The sequence below is a fragment of the Camelus bactrianus genome, chromosome 10 (genome assembly GCF_048773025.1).
Source record: "Camelus bactrianus isolate YW-2024 breed Bactrian camel chromosome 10, ASM4877302v1, whole genome shotgun sequence".
Lineage (NCBI taxonomy): Eukaryota > Metazoa > Chordata > Mammalia > Artiodactyla > Camelidae > Camelus > Camelus bactrianus.
The window spans coordinates 7,887,598-7,906,936 of NC_133548.1; the positions used below are offsets into that span (position 1 = coordinate 7,887,598).

Here is a 19,339-nt window from a genome sequence, read left to right on the forward strand (position 1 = left end):
CATACATACTAAAGGAAGTATACCTGATGAACTGATTTTATAATGCAATCAAAACACAATGCCAAACCCCCCACCAAAGGAACCTAACAAACTAAAGAATAAAAAAAGAAAAAAATGAGAAAAAGTAAAAATAAAAGAATAAAGAGAAAGGGAAAAATGAGAAAAAGAAAAAAAATAGGGAATAACGAAGAAAAAGGGAGGGGGGGAATAAACAAACCAACCAGACAAAACAACAACAGAAAAACCACACAGGGCCAATGCTCTCTGCAGTAGAAGGAGGAAATAAGTTCACTTAGGTCAAAGTCTCTGAGGCCCAGGCAGGGATTATTATAGGAGCTGGGAACTGCAAACAAGGGCTCCTTATGAAGTCATCGCAAGTAATCAGTCCAAGACTGACGACAATCAACTCAAGTTATCTCTACAACAGAAGTTTTTTCACTTTTCGATTTCAAGAACCCTTTACACTCTTGAAAAATTATCAAGGACTGCAGAGATCTTTTGTTTATGTGGGTTAGAGCCATCAACAGTTACCTTACTAGAAACTGAAACTGATAATTTAAAAAATTATTTTTATTAATTCATTGAAAATAACAAAAAAACCCATTACATGCTTACACAAATAACCTATTTTTTAATGAAGAAACTATTTCTAAAACAAAATGAAATTCCCAACAAGAGTTGCACTGTTTTATGTTCTTGTACATCACTTTATGGAAGAGAGCCAACTTCTTATACCTGCTTCTGCGTTCAGTGTGTTTCCTTATGTTGTTTTGGTTGAAAGATATGAAGAAATTTTTATTTCACAGATGTGTAGATGGAAAATAGAGTTTAGCAGCCTTCCAAATATTGAGGATTTTCTTCTTTGATACTAGACCAAAACTCCACAAGTGGTAGTTTTTAAAGGCTAGTTGCAGTGTGCAATCTGAAATTTTATCAGTGACTCTTCTGTGCACTTTCATGTTAAAATCCATTGGCTATCTTGCAATAATAATATCTTTGAATGGTCCTTTTAACCACTGATAATCTAGGAAATATTCCTTCACCGAACCATGCAGAATTTCCAAATACTGGCATTTCATAAAATATCAAAAAATCACACTCCATAAATCTTACCACTGTTCTCATAAAAAAAGTCTTTGACAAATAGAAGCTTTCCAAAAATCCTAGTTTTGCTTGAAAACTTGAATTTTATCACTGACAACAGTGACAGACTCACTGTTCAATTTCAAGAAAACATCCACTGAATACTGAAGTATGAATAACTAGAGTTTGTCCATCAGTTGTTCCTTCAAGTAAAGATGATGCAGCTGGTTCAGCTCCAACACACAAGTGCATTTTCTCCAGAAAGTTGGGCTGTGGTTCACAGCAGCAATGCTGCATGGATAGTTTGCATTTCATCACTCAGAATATCAGAGACCTTTACTGGAGGCAATCTGGCAGTATAAATTTAACTTAAAAAGAAAAAAATTTTAATGGTTCATCCAGGACATTCTTAAGTGAAAAATGGCTTTTTTAAGACAGCATTTAGCAGAAAAGTTCACGCAGCCATCAGCAGAGTTTGGTGTCCCTGCGTTCATTCACATCACGGCACCAGCAGTTTTCCCTGTCACTGCTTCTGCACCAGCAGTGCACATGGAAATAAAGTTGTTCCAGGATAAACTGTGACAGTCAAAAAAGCTATTCACCCTTTGCACATTTATCACAACTTGTGTTTGTTGCTGAGGACTCACATAAAAGAAAGTATCTTCCAAAGGTTAGCTGGTGCTGATACAAGCTGAGCCATGTCTATAAATCTGCTCATTTGTAAGGTAAAAGTAAAATTCTGTAAACAAGGTATCAACTCAGTCTTCATACTGATGCTAAATCTTTAATTCAAGGAGTCACAGTAACACATGAAGTGGCACTGCCCTGAATTTTACTGACTTTTTATCCAGTGGGCATTCAGGAATGTCAGCTGTTCAAACTTCGTTACTCTCTCAGCTATTGGGTGGGCTTGTCCACCCAAAGCAGTGTGATAACTCATTCTATAAGAGGCGTCAGTGACTTTGTCATTTTGAGGTAGAAAAGCTGGAACAAATTTTGGCTTTTAAAGGGACTGTGGTGTGTGCACTTAAAACACATAATGCCTTTTTCTGTAAACTCTGGTCTCGAAATGATGCCACAACTTAACTGGCACCACAACACTATGTGAAAATGCTCTGTTGCATAAGACACAATAAAGTACATTATCAGCATCTATAAAGCTGAAAAGAGGATAACTTTCATTATGACTTCATTTCTTTTAATTTTTTTTTCATTTCTCGTTCACAGTTTTGCCCAGGTTCTTCAGAGTAGATCCCTCCCTTTCACTTGTTGCAGTAAACAGAGCTAGCAGCTCTGTGTTGAGAAAGCAAGTCTTCCAACCTCCCTTTTTTAAGCCAACAATCCATCTTTAAATATAAGAGAAATATTATAAATTTTCTTCTATTTTAGACTAAAACAGAATTAAGTGCTAAAATAAATTGTAAATACAATTTTTAAAATGGTAAGTTTTCCCAAATTTTTTACGAGCAAGTTTTGCAACTTCCTGTGTTTCCTCGAAGGTGCCAGGAAAATGCTAGGATTTCAAAATAACTATTTATTGGACAATAATGAGGTTTACTGAGATTATAGCAAGTATGACCAAAGAAAGCTAGTAAGAGCACAGTAGAAGTACTGAGAAAAAACCGAGTTCATCATTGAAAACTTCCATATTTATACCTTAAAGTACTACCTTAAACATTCTAGGGAACACAAAAATACAGAAGCACATATTCCATTAGCCAAGAGTGTTAATGCCGACACACATTATTCGGCTTCTGGAAAACTCCACTGTATACTGGTGAGAGAATGAGAGTGAAACAGGCAAATACTGCATTAATGTTACGATGAAAATTATTTTGACTTTGTATGCCATCAAACAGTCTTGAGGTCGCCAGGGGTCCTCAGACCACACTTTGAGAACCAAGTTCAATACTGTGCTACCAAAATTAGTAAGTGCTTCCTCAGATCTCTCCCAAGACAGGTTCTAGAGTTATGGCATTCCTGACAGATCAGAGGAAACAACCCAGAACTAGTTTAGACCCTGTCACCAGGGAAACTGGGATGCTGTCCCTAATAAGTTGTCAAATCGCCAAGCCTGGCTTTAACTGAGGAAGGTGGCTCCTGTGGCACAAAAAGAAAATGTTTCTAAAGCAATGAATCCTTAACTTTATAGAAATCAGAGGAACAGGAGAAAGAAAGGACTGGGTGGTTCTAGGATTCTATACATGAAGGCGATCTCAGACTATCAAAATTCCCCTCCCGAGCCATGCCACAAAAGAGGCATAGAAACAGGTAAGGTAGTGGGACAAGGAGATGAAAACCCAAGATGGTTAGTGGTAATGAAAAACAGAGTTCAAAGGAACCAAACAGAAAAAAAAAGGAAGTGAGAAGTCAGCAAAGGGGTCAAAAGGAAGAAGAAAACTCAGTGAAAGAAATACTCCCTGATGAGCTCTGAGGTGACACTGTTACCTTCCTCCCTGCCACAGAGGTGAGGTGAAAAAACTAAGCAACTTACTTGCTGTTCTGATAAGGCATCCAGCCTTTGTAAGTGGCAAGAAATGAAGAGCAACAGGAACCAAATGAGACTAGAATCTCAGCCCACAGATTCACAGGAGCTGCTGAGAAATGACTGTCACCATCCCAGGCCTCACAAAGGAGAGGCTTTCTCTCACTTCAGAGAAGCCAACAAAAAACCTGCCCTTGAAGGCCCCTCCACTAGTGAAAAAAGGGACCTAAAATCATTAGCTGCTAAGTTCCCATGTGGTCTTTAAGGGAAACAGGGAGCTTTCTCCTGTTGCCAAAGGGTAAACACTATATATGAAGAAAGGACCACGATGCAAGAAATCCCCACACCAGGCGGGGGCCTCCTCTAACACCCAGATCCCAATACTGGAAAAGCCCCTGCTCCAGTGCCTGGATTTGTCTTCCAGACAATGAAGAGCCTGCACATCCTCCACCACCACCATTCACCACACAGAAATATAGGCATGCAGAGGGTGATGTGAGTTTTTTCCTTTTAATCAATAAAGTTGCCTAATACTGATAGCTTGTAAATAAATGAACTATCATTTTTTTAAAGTACTTTCAAAAGAACATAAACTTCTCCCACAGCATTCTGTTTTCTTTCAGATAGCTGACTGCTTAAAAAAAAAAAAAAAAAACCTAAAATAAACAGATTAAAAAACCCAAAAATGCTAAGAAAAGCACCCACAGAACCCCAATGGCTGGAAAAGGCCAATATTCTTTCAATCACTACAGAGTCGTTCCTACCTGGAGTTGTGTGGTGCTCAGAGAAAATATACTAAATTGATCGACTGAAATGATGACGGTGATTATTACGCCCTGCCAGGCACTATTCTAAGTGCTTTATATTCATTAATTCTTTTAATACTCACAACTATACCTGTAAGATGGTACCATTATTACTCCTTTTTTTTACAAATGAGCCAACAGGCCTAGAGGGATAAAGTGAACCCCAGGTCACAGTATGGGCTGACCTAAGATTCCACTGCAGGGACTCTAGCTGCAGAGCCTGCTCCAGCCCCAGCAACATCACTTACTGGGAGTCCCAAAGTGCTGGGATCTCCTTTCAACGCTGCCATAAGCTCAACTCAATCAATCAGAATGCTATGCTAGACCAAGAGGGCCTGCCTAAGAGGCCCCACTTCCTGTGACTGAAGAACCAGTAATTCAAACTTTTGTAGGCAAAAAAACAAAGCAGCAAGCCACAAGTGCCGCCAACACTACGTGCAAAGACAGTCAAATGATGGCCATCTGTGGAGAGGAGTGGGGGAGTCATGGAGTTAGGGAAAACCAGCAGACCCTTGGGTCTAAAGACAGTGGAGGGAAAAGGGGGCCACCCTACATGCAGGATATCAGTACCCAAGACAAAACCTTCAGTGAAACGGCGCCCAGGAGAAGCAATGAGTAGATCACTGCAGTAGCGACAAAGACACAGGCTGGACCTCTGCTTGCAGGTAGCTTTACTCATTAATCTTTTGGACTTGGGAGTTTTACACTTGGTGGGAAACAATCCTGCTACAGCAGCAGCACTGGTGGTCACAAGCGCCTCAGGATCCTGCCATGTTCCCTCCCTGAGAAAGAGTCCTAACTGCTGTTCAGGAAGTGCCAGAACGTGGTGACTAGTGGCTTCCACCTTTCCTACAGGTACTCGATATGGGACAAACTCAAACTGTTCCCCATGGCTGAAGCACCTGCTGAGCTGGCAAAGACCAAAAATTATTCTATCTCCTATTTTCTTCCCCAGCACACCTGGATAGACAGTCCCTCTGCACTGATCCAAAAGGTCTGGGATCTCACTGGATTTAGCAACCAGGAATCAGGAGTCCCAATTCCCTTCTGGATTCACAAATGGGGAGCCAAGCACAGACCTTCTGGCCAGGCTGAGGGCCTTTTGCGAAGCTGTGAACTGCAAAGAAATGGAGCTATATCTTAGAGCTTCCAGTGAAAGGTGTGTTAACACAAAGTTGCTTTGAGTGGCATGAGGTGGAGAGAAAGCCCACTCACTGGAGAGGCCCAGCTCAGAGACCCATTCAGTATTAGGGGGGAGGGAGGTTGTTTACAGACATCGTCCAAACTCATGCCTCAATGAGCAGAGCCCCAGAGGAGGCAGATCTTTGTGTTGCCAACTTCCCAAAGAGCACAGAGGAAAATAGGCCGAGGTGGCTCAAAACCAGCTTGACTGGTTCTACAGAGAAGCCACTGGTCTGCTCCGCCTTCCTTATGTTAAAAAGAAAAAGGTGGCTTGGAGCCAATCATTGACCCACCCACCCCTCCACCCCTCCCCACTGTTCCATAGGATCCACCTAGCCACCAAGATCAGTGTCCATCTCACCCTCCCCCCACCAAATCTTGTGATTACGACTTTATAAACCTAAAATCAACCATTTGCTGCACAAGAAATACATTTATTTTTGCCCTTTTCTAATGAGATGTAAGGATTAAGTGCAAGTAAGGGGGAATGAGTGCCAACCCAAGAGACAGACACCTGTGGAAAGAACTCCCCACAGAGACTGAGAAACTTCAAACACTCAAGACAAAAACGGACATCCAGATGAATGGATCTAGCTTATTTTTCCTCTCAAAAGGAGGAGCAGGTCTAGTGGGCAAGAGAAGCAACTGGGATCCCTCCTCTTCTGAGAGATAACTGGAAACCAAAGGGCCAGATTTTCTCTTGGTGTTTTTTCAGAACCAGACATACCATCTCAAAGTCTTAAAAAAACAGCAATGACATTCAATGGCCTGCACTGAAAGGGCTGTGGTGGGTGGTGACATTTTGCTCCGAGAGCTAGAATTTTCAGAGTTAACATGGGGATAGACGGCCTCTTCCCAGGCCACAAGTGGGAAATGGGTGGTTCCTCCCCCACAAGGTTTGTAAAGGCTTACTCCTCCTTTTGCTGAGACAGAAGGGGAAAATGCATAGATAACACTTCAGTGACTCACTCATATTTGATGAAGGCAGGGAGAAAGCCTGGAGAATCCAAGCTTCAAGTGCAAAATGTACAAACACTGGAATCTACCATCGAGAGAAGGAAACCCAGCCACCTATCTGGCTTGTCATTTTGCTGAACTTCCGCTGAAGAAGGAAGGGCCGGGCTTAAACTCCGCCCACCCTTTCCACATCCCTCTCAATTTTTGCTTTGACAGGAAAGTGGCGAACGTGGCCACATCACCACCACGGCTGAGAGAGGAACCCTTTCTATACCCTCCCTCAGAGCAGGGCCTAGCAGTCAGTCTGCCGCTTAACCAAGTGAAGCGAGCTGGGGCTGGACCTGGTTACGGCAGGAAAGCCTCATCCACAGTCTCAGGGAAGGAAGGACGACCCTCCTCGCCCTTTCCATCTGCAGAGGTTACCTCATCCCAATCCATTAATGGGCTTCAGAGTGCTGCTGGGGGGAGACCATTTAGCAGAGACACTATCATGGGGCCAAGGGTGGCGCCCAGCCCCCACCCCAGTTGTCGATAATGGGCCACAAAATCTGAGGCTTGGCTGCACTCTAGGCATAAAATATTCATTTAAGTCGACACAATACATATGTAGGAGTCATGGAAGCTCCTGGGAGAAGAGAAATGCCAGGCAGGTGGCTACGAGCTCAGTGGGAAAGAGTTCATGTAGGCATGGGTTAGTCCTGGTCAAATGCCCACTGCGAATTAGGTTGTTTTGTACAAAGAGGAAGCAGTCTAGTCTGAGAAGTTTCTAACTCCCAAGAGCTCTAACCATGCAAACCTCTCAGAACAAATTCCCAACTTTTCCTACCTCATAGGCATGAACTTTGTTTAAGATATTTATGCCGAAAAAAAAATCTCGGGCCCAATCTTCGGTCACCATCACAAAAATGCTGTTATCCCTGGGCAAACTTGATTTTAACCTGAAGCAAGCCAAATTTCAATGACCGCCTTCTGTCTGTTCAGCTATTTCTCAAATTCCACAGACTAGAGAGAAATTATTACAATTTACTAGGTAGTTACATCTACCTTTAGGTTCAGAGGTTGTGGATAGCAACTCTATGAACTCCAGGGACTCCTAGAGCCCTCAAACAACGCCTCCTCCCTGATTCCAAGGGCCAAGCAGAAAGTGGGAAATATGGTCTGGCATTCACCCACATCCCTGACCAGGAGGCAGCACCACCAAGGAGCCTTGGCCAGAGTCACAGGGCAGAGGTCAGCGTCAGCATTCAGAGAATGGTGCTGGCTGCACAGCTTGTGGGGCAGGGAGTGACAAACAAGAGCGAACCAAGCTCTCTACTAGACAACACTAAAACCAGATTATTCAGTGACACATTCTGCCAGAATCAACACTGGGATCCAAGCGATATATGTGGTTGGACTGGCTCCGTTGTTCTCAAAAGTCAGATTTGCTCTCTCACCCAGACTTTCAAACTCCTCTCCCAGAACCATCTGAGAGAATAAACAATGCCACTCACTCCCTGGAAGGAGGACAGCAACCCCCTCCCTTGCCCACTGCAGTAGACATGGGGTGGGTCCTGAGGCACAGGGCTGGGGCAGGTCTGAAGCCCTGTAGCCCCTTGACCAGGTGCTACAGAAAGCTCCTGGCAGTAGCAGGTGAACTGTGGAAGTTGGACCCCTCTCCACTTGCCTATTACTGCTGCTGCTGGCTGGAGGACAAACAGTCATCTTGCTGATTGTTTTCACCACTGCCAAGCCTCCAGGCCAGCAGAACCATTTGGAAAAGAAGTGAACAGAAAGCTCAGCTCACAGACTAAGAATCCCCAAAACTACCAGCCCCAGGTCACCACCCTCCTCCTGCAAAAGGAAGACGAGTGTATGGCTGTGAAAGCACATCTGCAATCAGGTGTCACAAAAATCACAATGAAGACAGGCCCTGATTTTCTTTCATCTCCTACTTTCACTGTTAAAAGCAGAGTCGATGGCAAACAGACAATCTCTCTGCAACACAAGGTTTATTTTTTTGTGCTTCAACATTTTCTGTGTTGTGTGTATGTGTGTTTAATTCAGATGTGATCAAAGAGCTCCAAGAAACAGCTTCTCATCAGCCACATGTCTTAAAGGAAAAGGGAGAGAAAGAGCAAGAACAGATTGGAGCTTGAAGACAACCAGTAGAGTTTGTTTACCTATCTTCTGGTGAAACCAGTTTAAATAATTAAAATCTAAATAAGGTAACAGAGGATCTTTGGGGGAAAGGAAACAACCCAACCAAATCCCCTGCTTCTTATTTCACAACACTAAGGCTCAGGCAATGACTACTTCAGCTAGATTGGCAACAGGACCAAGAAGAGCTTTCTGGTCTCACCTGGTGGCACGATCTATTCTAAAGGAGGTCAGTGCTTCAGGTCTCTCTGGCCTTATGACCAGAGGAGCTGCTACTTGTCTTTTCTCTTGTTTTAAAAAATACAGGCACCTGTCTGTAATATGTGTATCAAAGGTTTTCCAAAGCCCATGCTTTTAACAGGAGGAGACTTAATATCAAGTCAATAATGCAGCTACCCTGAGAACGACAGCAGAAGTGATGAAGTGGCTCAGGAGAACCTAAATCCACACAGTGGACACAGGGTGAGTAATTCATAATTTCGAACAGGAATGACAAAGTATGCAGCCAGCGCTCTGGACAAAGCTATCAAAGAGCAGCTGACTTCCCAAATGGGCCACCGAGTACTGCTATGGTAAAATCAACGGGTGTGCAATGACTTCCTACTGTGTGCTCAGCAGTACACGAGGAATGTTGGGAAGAGGAAATCAATGTACACATCACAAGAGAAAGACCACGGCAAGAATATATTTACATTTAGTAAACAGCACAGAGAAATCACATTGACGCATTCTGTTACTCCACTCTGCTGAACACAAGGCCCCCCACAGCCTCACTGAGAGAGCAGGCACTCCACCGCCACTCCCCAGATGCCTGAGGGTGCCAGTCAGTCACTCGGCCTCTGCCTACCAGCTCAGAATTAACAGTCTGGGAAAGTCCTTTAGTTAAGCACAGTTTACCTGCTAAAATAAAGGTTGTAGTAGGAAAAAGAATAGAACAGGCAACCTTAAGCAGGCCTAGAGAAAGTGGTTCCCAGTAAGGAGAGAAACAGCTGGCAAGCAAGGGAAAGACTGTGAGATAGAGACCATGCTCCTGTTTCCAAAGACCTCAGGCCCATGCATAACGAGCTGCCAAACCCAGTGATGAAATGGAAATCAACCAGCCCTCCCTCTCAACCCGTTTCACTCTCAGAAGCAATCAGTCAATCCATCAGTAATGAAAGGGTCAACCACTGCGGAGAAAAACTCATGCAGAACTTCTCTTGAGTTCCTGACTGCCCAGATGACAGACAGTGAGGGGTTAAAAAAAAAAAAAGAGAAACGTAGGAAAAATGAAAAGAGGGAAGATTTTTCAGAGAAAGATGTTAATGAGCAAGAGAATATAACAACAGTTCTACTGCATTACACAGAAAGGGAATAAGAAGAAAACAAAGAATGTAATGACAGAAAAGGAGGCAACAAGCACTGCAAGCCTCAGAGCAGAACAGCTCCTTTTCAAGTCAAGTTTTTTGACCAATAAAGTTCTTCACCAAGAATAGTGTGACAGGCAGGGGACTCTCCACAGAGCAGGAAGCAAGAGACACTGGAGATGGTGAAAGAAAGGGGAGGGGTGGAAAGTAGATGCCTCTCGGCTCAGAGGTGAGATGACACAGAAAAGGCTAAGGCTTGGGTGACAAATGACAGCAGTGATTGCCAGGATAGGGGGTGTGTAGCCCAAGAAACTAGCATGCAAAATGCCTGGAGCAGGAGTTACAGACTAGCCAATCACAAGGGGATGAAAAGGGGCACATGTGGGGAAAATAAAAAATGATGTAAAGAAGGCAGGAGACTAATGTGGAGATGAAAGGCAATCCTGATTACGAGGCAGAGTAAGAAAGATGTGGTGAGGGTGGAGAAACCGGAAGGCAACAAGCAAGGAGGAAGATACTGTGTAAAGGGACAGATCCAGGAGTGAAGAAACAAGAAAATACGGTTTGTGCTGCGGTGTAAGACAGAAAAGCAAGGACGGTGATGCAGGGAGGCCTGGGAAAGGACCGAGCAACAGGTTGTGTCAATGGAGTGGGGCTGAAATAGTGAGTGTCTTTCCCTGGGTAGGAAGTGACCAGGGACAAGGCTGACAAAGCACTCAGAGTGAGAAAGAGGAGGTCAAGACTTAAAACAAAAACAAAAACAAAAACAAAAAACAAGACCCAGAGGAAGAGAACGCGAAGGATCCAAGGACTCTGAAGGGAGTGATGACTGGAACCCCAAAGACAACCTGTGGGAAAACTATGCGCATGACAGCTGTATGGGAAACACGGAAGCAACAAATGCCAGCGCGAGGCACCAGGGAGCTCCTGGAGAAGAGAAGGGAAAGTGATGAGCAAAGAGTAGGCGAACGATTTGGAAAGGTGATGAGGGTGGAGCTGGTGGGTTGCAAGCAAGAGGGCGAGCACAATTTTGAGAACGAAGAGGCAGAGTAAAAAGCTGAGGAACGAGAAGGGGATAGGGATCGAGAACACACTGCGGGGCAAGGACCCTGAGGGTGATAACTGGGACTGGGAGAACCGGTGCGGGCGGAGGGGAAGCAAGGCTGGAGGGATGCAGGAAGAGGTGGACAACGATCGCGGGGTGGTATTTGAGGAGCAGGAGAGTGACTGCTTTAAGCGTGGGTGGAGGAAGACCAGAAAGGCCCCTGAAAGAAAAAGGGAAGAGAAGAGGAAGCTGGGGAGGTAACACGGAAGAGCGCAGAGGGCGGTGAGGGGAGGAGGGGTCGGCAGAAAGACAAGTGTGCAGTTCGGAGTCTGGACGAGGTGGGTCCCAGGACAGACTCGCAAGGGGGATGTGCGGAACCCGGAGCCAGATGACAGGGCAGCCGAGGCTTACAGGATGGCAGCAGGGGCACGAGGAGAGTTGAGGAGGGAGGAGGCTCTGCAAGGTGCAGGGGCCCAGCCAGAGAATTTGGGGAGCCCTCAGGGCTCCTTACCTGCTCGGTGTCCCTCTCGTTCAGCGTGGGTAGGGGGGTCCGGGCGCTGGACATGGCGCCGGTTTCTCAGGGGAGGGAACCGAGAAGCTTGGAGGAAGGGAGGGAAGGGAAGGCGCGGAGCCCGGCCGGGCGGGGCTTCTCACAGCACAGGCACCCGCCGCATGGGCCCCGGCCGGGGGTGCGGGGAGGTCGGGCTGCCGCTCACGCCAGCCCGGGGATGCGCCGCTCGGGCTAGGCCGCGCCGGCTCCGAGCGGCTCCGGACCGCACCCCCCCGACCCCCGGCTGGGCTGTGCCGCCTTTCTGCCGGGCCGCGCCGCTCCGCCTACTCTCTGCCGCCGCAGCCGGCCGCCTGCCTCGCTCCTCCCCTGCCCTCAGCGGCACTGCTCCGCGCCCGGCACACAGGCAGCCGCCGCCGGACCTGCTGCTCCCAACATGGCCGCCACCACCGCCGGCCTTCGGCTCTTTCCGCCGGCAGCAGCCGGAAACATCCGAAGCAGCTAGAAACGGGAGGGGGGCGCGCCTTCTCCTCCGGGTCACGGACTACTGGTGAATTCCGGAAACACCCGAAGAAGGTAACCCCGGGGACGCGCGCGCCTCCTCGATTCCGAAGACCAAGCTTCGGCTCTGTTTACGGAAATCCACGAAGGGACTCCGGGTACTCCAGCCACGCCCACAGGCCTTTCCCCGCCCACTTCAAGCTGGCTCTCGGCAGTTTCCGGAAACACCCGAAGCCACTCCGGGTGCCGTGAGCCGGCCACGCCCCAATCCCTCCCCGCAGCCGACGGCAGTCGTCGGCCATTTCCGGCAACACCAGAGGTGGGGCGAGTCTTGGGTCATTCCCTCTGGTGGTACCCAGTCTGACTCTTCGTTTCTTTCCGTCAGTTTTCGGGTATTTTCAAACCTTGAACAGGGAGCGTGGATCACCCTGCGTGTTAAACTATTTGACTAAATAGAAAACAAGGCACCCTTTGGTTCTAAAGCAGCTTCCTGTCTACGTCTGTCGGTCAGCTCATAAAATCTATCTCGTTTACCATCCAACCTGTCAACACGTGTGTCACCTGTCAGATGCAGTCTTAATCTATTACCTGTCTACCTACCATTCATCACTTGCCATCGTCTATCTTGGCTTCTCTTTAGCTATCCATGCACCCACATCTAGTCCGCAGGGCTCCTCAGGTCCCAGGCAAACACCAGGTCAACGTCCTTGGCTCCCTGCTGAGGGAGGCTGCAGAGGTCGCCCACCCCGACCCCAACCAGCGCTGCATTCCACCTCCAGCTCTGTGTAGTGAAAATGCTGTGTGATCTTGGAAAAATCACATAACATCTCTGCATTTAGACTCCTTAATGTCCTTATATTGAGAGTGTTCAGGTCTTTGTTCCAGTGGTGACATTCTAAATAACATCTTTGAATCTCAGTTACCTTTTTTCTTCTCTTTCAAAAAAAAAACTTAATTGTTCAAAATAGTATGAAACAACATCGCAATATGGCAATATTGAGTCACACCAGTTCCCTTTTTAAATACTCCTTTGAGGTAGGGCTGGAGAGACATTCTCATCTTAATTAACATTTCAGTTATCCCTCCTAAGACAAGGAAGCTCATGGGAAAGAAAAGAGAAACTGGTTGAAATTGAGGGTTCCTCAGGATAGCACAAAGAATGGGCACCTGGGAAGGTTCCTTTCCTTCCCTGGGACTCAGTTTCTCCATTAATGAATTGAAGTCATTAGGTTCATGAACTCTGAGGACCCTCTCATCTCTGGAGAGCCCCTGATTCTACCAGGAAGTCCATATGTCAACCTGAGCTCACCCATCAGTTTCCCTGGGACTGTCTCACCAGAGAGAGGCGGGAGAATGGCCAGTCTGATTCCTCTGGCTCCAAGCTGCCCCTACTCATTGTACTCTGGACATGTTGGAACCACCCCCCAAACCCAAACCCACCCTATGCTCAACAGCAGCTTAAGGTGAGCAGAAGCCAGAGTCCTCACAAGAGCCAGAGACCAAGCTCAAGCAACAAGTCCCCAAAGGTACAGGAGCAAAGGGGCCCAAGGATTTGTTAGGGAAAAGTGCTAGTTGAATCTCTGGCACTTGACTTCCAGCTTCCAGCTACAGCCTACTGAGCAGAGCCTTTGGCTAAGTCAACCAGAGAAATAGGCAGTCAGACAGAAGCAATGAGAGGATGTTATGAATATACTTCCTAAGGCAACAGGTATGACCTACAGTCCTAGTAAATACTTGGGACTCCAGGACCTCCCCATGCCCCACCTCAGCTCCATTCAGGCACCCAGCTGTTGAGAAAGAAGTTGGTGAAGGAACACCGAAGGTGAGAGGAAAAAAAGAAGAAGAAGAAGTGAAGACCGAGGACATTCCCTGACCCCAAATTCATCCAGAAAATTCGTGAGAATAATCTGCCCTCTGGTGGCCAAAGGGAGACTCACTGCTGATTCCTGGGCCTGGTATCACCTCCAAGGCTCAGGTCTGGAAGAAGGGAAAAGAGAAAGGAGTTGTTAGAGCAAAGGACTTAGGGGTCTTCCCTGGCCTTTGTCTAAGCAAACTTCTCTAAGCAAACTCTGCCTCCTCCATGTATCTCCTCACTCAAGTTCTCACCTCTGCACTCTGCCCCTCAGCCCCTACCCCACCCAACCTGTTCTCTCCTCTTCCTCAGAAGGCTGCCTAACCGGTCTCCCTGCCTAGACTCCCTCCAACCTGCCCCACCAGACATGCCAGAATAATCTTCCTAAAGTTCAGCTCCAATTACATCTCTGTCCTGCTCTAAGACTTTAACTGGCTCCCTTGTGGTACAGGCAGGCTGACTTCACGGGTCTGGGACTCCCCACTCTTAGCAGGGCTTTGATTTAATCTTCTACCGTCACCCTCTTGACATTTTTACCAAGGGGGCCTTGAATTTTCCTTTTGCGTGGGGCCCCACAAACTTTGTAGCCAGTCCTGGCAGTGGGAAAAGACTTAGCCTGCATTGAAAACTTGGCACCATCTGGCCTCAACATACCTTGTGATTATCATCTCCAACTAGGGGAGGATAACACTTTCCTGAAACTCCTGCCTGGTCAAGTTCTCTCACATTCATGCTTTTATTCATGTTGATCAATGTCCAGTCACCTACCTCAACTGGAATCCCAGATGCACTTCAAGATCTAGTTCAAATATCATCTTCTCAAATCCCTGAACCTGCCTCGTTCTCCTCAATGATTCATTATTGCCATACCCTTACCTCTTTTGAATCTGCAAATTCATCCATTCACAAATCTCTACTAAGCACCTCCTATGTGCAAGGCACAGTTCTAGGCTCTTCAGGTATATCAATGAACAAAATAGACAAAGCTTTTTGCCCTTGGGGAGCTTACATTTCAGCTGGAGGAAGACAGACAACAAACATAATAAGCACTAAGTGCCTTGGGAAAAAATTAGAGCCACCTAAGAGGGGATCAGGATTGCAGAGGTGACGCGAAAGGATGGAAAATGAGTTGCAGTATTAAAGAGGTCAGTGCATCTCACTAAGAAGGTGACACTTGAACAAAGATTTAAAGGAGGTAAGGGAGTGAGCTCTGCAGCTATCTGGGGGAAGAGCATTCTAGGCAGTGGGTGTGGCCAGTGGAAAGGCCCTGGGGCAGGAGGGGACCTGGCTGTTTAAAGAACAAGAAGGCCAATGCGTAGGGGTGAGTAGTGGGAGAAGAGGGCAGAAAGATGATGGGGAGCCAGGCCTTGTGGGCCACTGCTTTGCCTTTTCCTCAGAGTGAGGTGGGGAGCCACAGCAGTGACATGGTCTGACTGGCTATGGGGTTGAGAAGAGAGTGAAGGGGCAGGGTGGGAGCAGAAATCTGGAAACCCTGAAGGAGGCCTTGGCAATAATTCGAGTGAGAGATGACCATGGCTCAGAGCAGGGCAGCAGTGGTGGATGTAGTGAGAAGTGGTCAGATTTGGGATATATTGGGAAAGTAGAGCCAACAGGATTTCTTGATGGATTGATCTAGGAGGTGTGTTGAGAGAGAAGAGTTAAGGATAATTCTAAGCTTTCCAACCTGAACAACTGAAAACAATACAAACATAAAAGTAAAGGCATCTATCACGGGCCCTAAACCAGGTAGAAACCAACCAACAGGACCAGTGCCCCAGGGCAGCTGTGATACCCACCGGAATCAGGGAAGGCAGGGGTTACAGATTCCCAGCTCCAGCAGGCCCAGGGGCCTTAGGGTAGCAGTCCTGGGCATGGGCGTGGTTTGGCCAGGAGAGAAAAAGCCAAGGGGAGACCAAGGTACCAGAGTGGAAGATACCTTTATTCTCACCCTATGAACCATTGCAATTCTTCTCCATCTTTCTCCTCCCGACCAGTGGAGCCAGAGAGTCTGCTCATTCCAGGCAGGATTCTGAGGATCCAGAATGGCCTTCTGATCAAGAGTCAGATAACAGGATGTGGCAAGATCCATATGTGCCCTCTGATTCACCAGAGACCCTCCCATCTTCTCACTGAGCTTTCCTCTCTCTCTCCATGTCTTTGAACTTCCATCATGTACTTTATCACCATTACTATACATCATATTGACTTTGGGACATTTCAGAGATGTTAGAGTGTGGAAAAATGTGCATCTTAGAGTCGGTAGAATAGAATATGTTTATTATTGGTGACTCCTACCCAACCACCACCAAGACATGAGCCACACAAGGCCAGGAACTCCCAGGGTCCCTCCCTTTTCTCAGGGCTAACCCCCACCAGAGATCTGTGTCCTTGTGGATGTAAGCACACGTACAATGAGCAGGAGGAACTGTTATCAAACCCCCCACCCCTGCCCATTTACTAAGAAGGAGATTGAAGCATAGAGATGCTTGGTCCCTTGTGAAAGTGAGTAGGAACAGGAGAATCAATCTTGGGCTTCTCAGCCTATGAGAGGCAGATCATGTAGGCTAGTGGGTAAACACACAGACCTCGCTGCCAGGCTTCTCCTTAGCCATGATCTTAGGCAAGCCTCTTAACTTCTCTCTACCTTAATTTTCCCATCTGTTATATGGGAATAATAAAAGTACCTCCGTCACAGGGTCGATGTGTGAGGCCATGATGAGTTAATATATGAAACACGCTGGGACAGAGCCTGGTGGACAGCCAGTGCTTTGTGTGGGTGGCTGTTAATACTAGGCATACTCTAGCCAGCCTCCCCAGGTCTTCTTTGAAGTCTCTCTACTATACCCTCCCCACCTCCCAGAAGAACAACACTGGTCAGAAGTAAAAGAGCCCAACCTGGTCTCAGCTCTGTCACTAAATGGATCATGTGAGCCATTATGTAACTTCCCCGCCCACTTAGGGCCTCCAGCTCCTTGTCTGCTTTCTATGGAGTTTTCCATAATGGTGTAGACTGAGTGTGTGTGCCCCCTCCTGCAGTCACCAGTGTGCCAAGATGCTATCCCCAAATACCCAAAGCCGTACAGCTGCCTCTGGCTGGCAGGCAGGTGTGTCTGGGGGAACACTCCCACTTTCCTCACTGCCATCCTCCCCAGGGAGAACAGCGTCTGAGGTCCCCAGGCCCGAGGAGAGCAGGGACTTTTTCTGGCTCCTGGTGATGTCCTTAGTGCCTCCAACAGTGCCTGGCACATAGCAGGCTGTCTGTGAAATCCTGGGGAACGAAAGCCACAGGGCTTTGGCCCTCCTTGTCCCCTCTGCCCAGAACTCCCTTCCCTATGTAACTGCATGGCGCTGTCTCTGCTTAAATGTCTCCAAGGGAAGCCCTGTCTAGCCTCCATCTCCAGACTGCATGCTTGATTGATGAACATTCGACAATATCATGGGAGAACAATCAGCCAAATCCAGAATGGAGGAAATTCTGTCTACAGAACAAGCCAGTATGTTCTTAAACAAGAAAAAAATAAAAGAAAGAGGGAAAAGAGGAAAGAAAGGCTGTTATAGGTGGAAACATCAACCAAATGCAGTGTGGGGACCATACTTAGACCCTGATTCAAAAAAATCAGCTGTACAAGGATTCACAGAAGAGTTCTGGAGATCGGTCACAAACAATGTGAATGTACTTCCTACCAACCTGTACACTTAAAAATGGTTAAAAATGGTGAATTTTATGTGTATTTTCTCACAATAAAGAACTGAAAAAAAAAGATATTCATGGACCAATTGGGGAATGTGAACACTGAGTGGATATTAAATGACATTAAGGGTTTATTCATTTTTAAAGGGTGACATGGTTTTACCGAAGAGCCTGAATTTCTTAGAGATACATACAATCCTATTTACAGATTAGATGATACAGTGTCTGGGATTTGCTTTTTTTTATTTTTTATAAACTTATAGTTTATTTAAAAAATAATTGTTGCTGTTGGGGAGACCAAAACATTTGCTTGGCTTCCTTTCTGGAGGCCGTTCCATCTTGGGAAGAAGGGGACTGACCAGATTCAGTGGTGAAGGCAGCCGGTTCCGGGGAGGTGGGAAGCAGACACACCAGGTGCTACAGAGCCCCCTCCCTTGTCACTGCACCTGCAAGCAGCCCTCATCCTGCTTGTGTTGCCTCGGGGAGGTATCAGCTGGGTGCCCCCTTCCCAACAGACTAGTATGGGGTCGGGTACCGACACAGAGAGGCTGCAGTTCCCTCAGAGATGCTTTCCTACCCCAGCCCTCTACACATCTGGGGGTGTGCAGGACTTAAGTTTACAAAGAGCCCCAAAGACAGTTTCATTTGAGCCACGCTGCAGCCCAGCTGTGGGTGCGTGTGTGTGTGTGTGTGTGTGTGTGTGTGTGTGTGTGAGGGCTGGGATGGGGGAACCACTGTGTTTTCTGAAGAGAAGAGAGAGGGTGGATTGGAGGAGCCGCAGAGTCTGGACCAGAGCAGGGACTAGGCAGGGTCCCCCACTTTCCAGCCAAACCCCTACATACTCCAGCTTCTCTCCAAGGAGGTGAGGGGCTGCTTCTTTCCTTGTCCTAGGCTGGCTTTGCCCACAGGGCTATCTATCACTGGTATCCAAAAAGATCTGCCCGACCTGGATCACAGGGAGGGCCGTTGTGAAGGGCAGTGAGAAGTGGGCTTCAGAGCACAGGGGAGTACTGGGGACGAGGGGCACCGGGGGTGTGGCTCAGGAATCCGGCAGTGGCACTCTCTTCCTTGGCTCCTTCACGTAGTTGTGGCTGGACTTCAGCATCACACCTGGAGAAAGTTGCCACATCAGCCCCTGGGTCATATTTTCGTAGGAGGTTTCCTTAGTGTCACAAGCTCCAGGATGGAGGCTCCAGCCCAGGTGGGAACCCCAAGCCATCACCTACGTTTAGAGGCTCCCATGCCCTGGGTTCTACTCTCTACCTCTCCCTGGGAGCCCAGAGGTACCCACAGGCAGCTCCCAGCCACACGTGCTCAGAGTCCCTGTCCTGGCTGCATCTGGGCAGATCCCTGCCACCCGGGATATGGGGCTTAAGTCATGGAACCATGCTACCAGTAGTCATAGTGGCAGCCACCCCGTGCCGAGGACCACACTCCAGGGACTAGCCTGCAGTAGAAAAATGGCGCATAGGAATACACATCAAGAGGACACTTGACAAACATTTAATGAGCACCTACTATGCACCAGGCCCTATGCAGGGCGCTAGGAAAATGAAGTCAATGCAATCCAGCCCTTGCCCGGAAGGAGCTCACAGTCTAGCAGTCACCATCAGTCATAATTAACAGCTGTGTAGGTGCACTTAGCTTCACAATGGTACAACGAGGTTTTATGTAAGTTCTCCCAATTGTAAATACCCAGCAACACAGCCACGTTGTTTTAAAAGCACATTGGCATAAATGTAAA

General features: G+C 47.2%; 1 protein-coding gene across 11 annotated transcripts in view; it reads right to left on the minus strand.

Moving 5' to 3' along the window:
- MARK2 (microtubule affinity regulating kinase 2) overlaps positions 1-12,198 on the minus strand; it is a 52,191-nt gene extending 39,993 nt beyond the window's left edge. For 2 of the 11 annotated variants that reach the window (XM_045518110.2, XM_045518105.2), the window contains exon 1: positions 11,555-12,191. In XM_045518110.2, the coding sequence (XP_045374066.2) occupies positions 11,555-11,608 (54 nt within the window). In that variant the 5' untranslated portion in view covers positions 11,609-12,191. Of the gene's footprint in view, positions 1-11,554 lie in introns of all 11 variants that reach the window. The other 9 variants (XM_045518113.2, XM_010957045.3, XM_045518114.2 and 6 more) reach the window with 8 other exon arrangements.
- Positions 12,199-19,339: the final 7,141 nt, after the last annotated feature.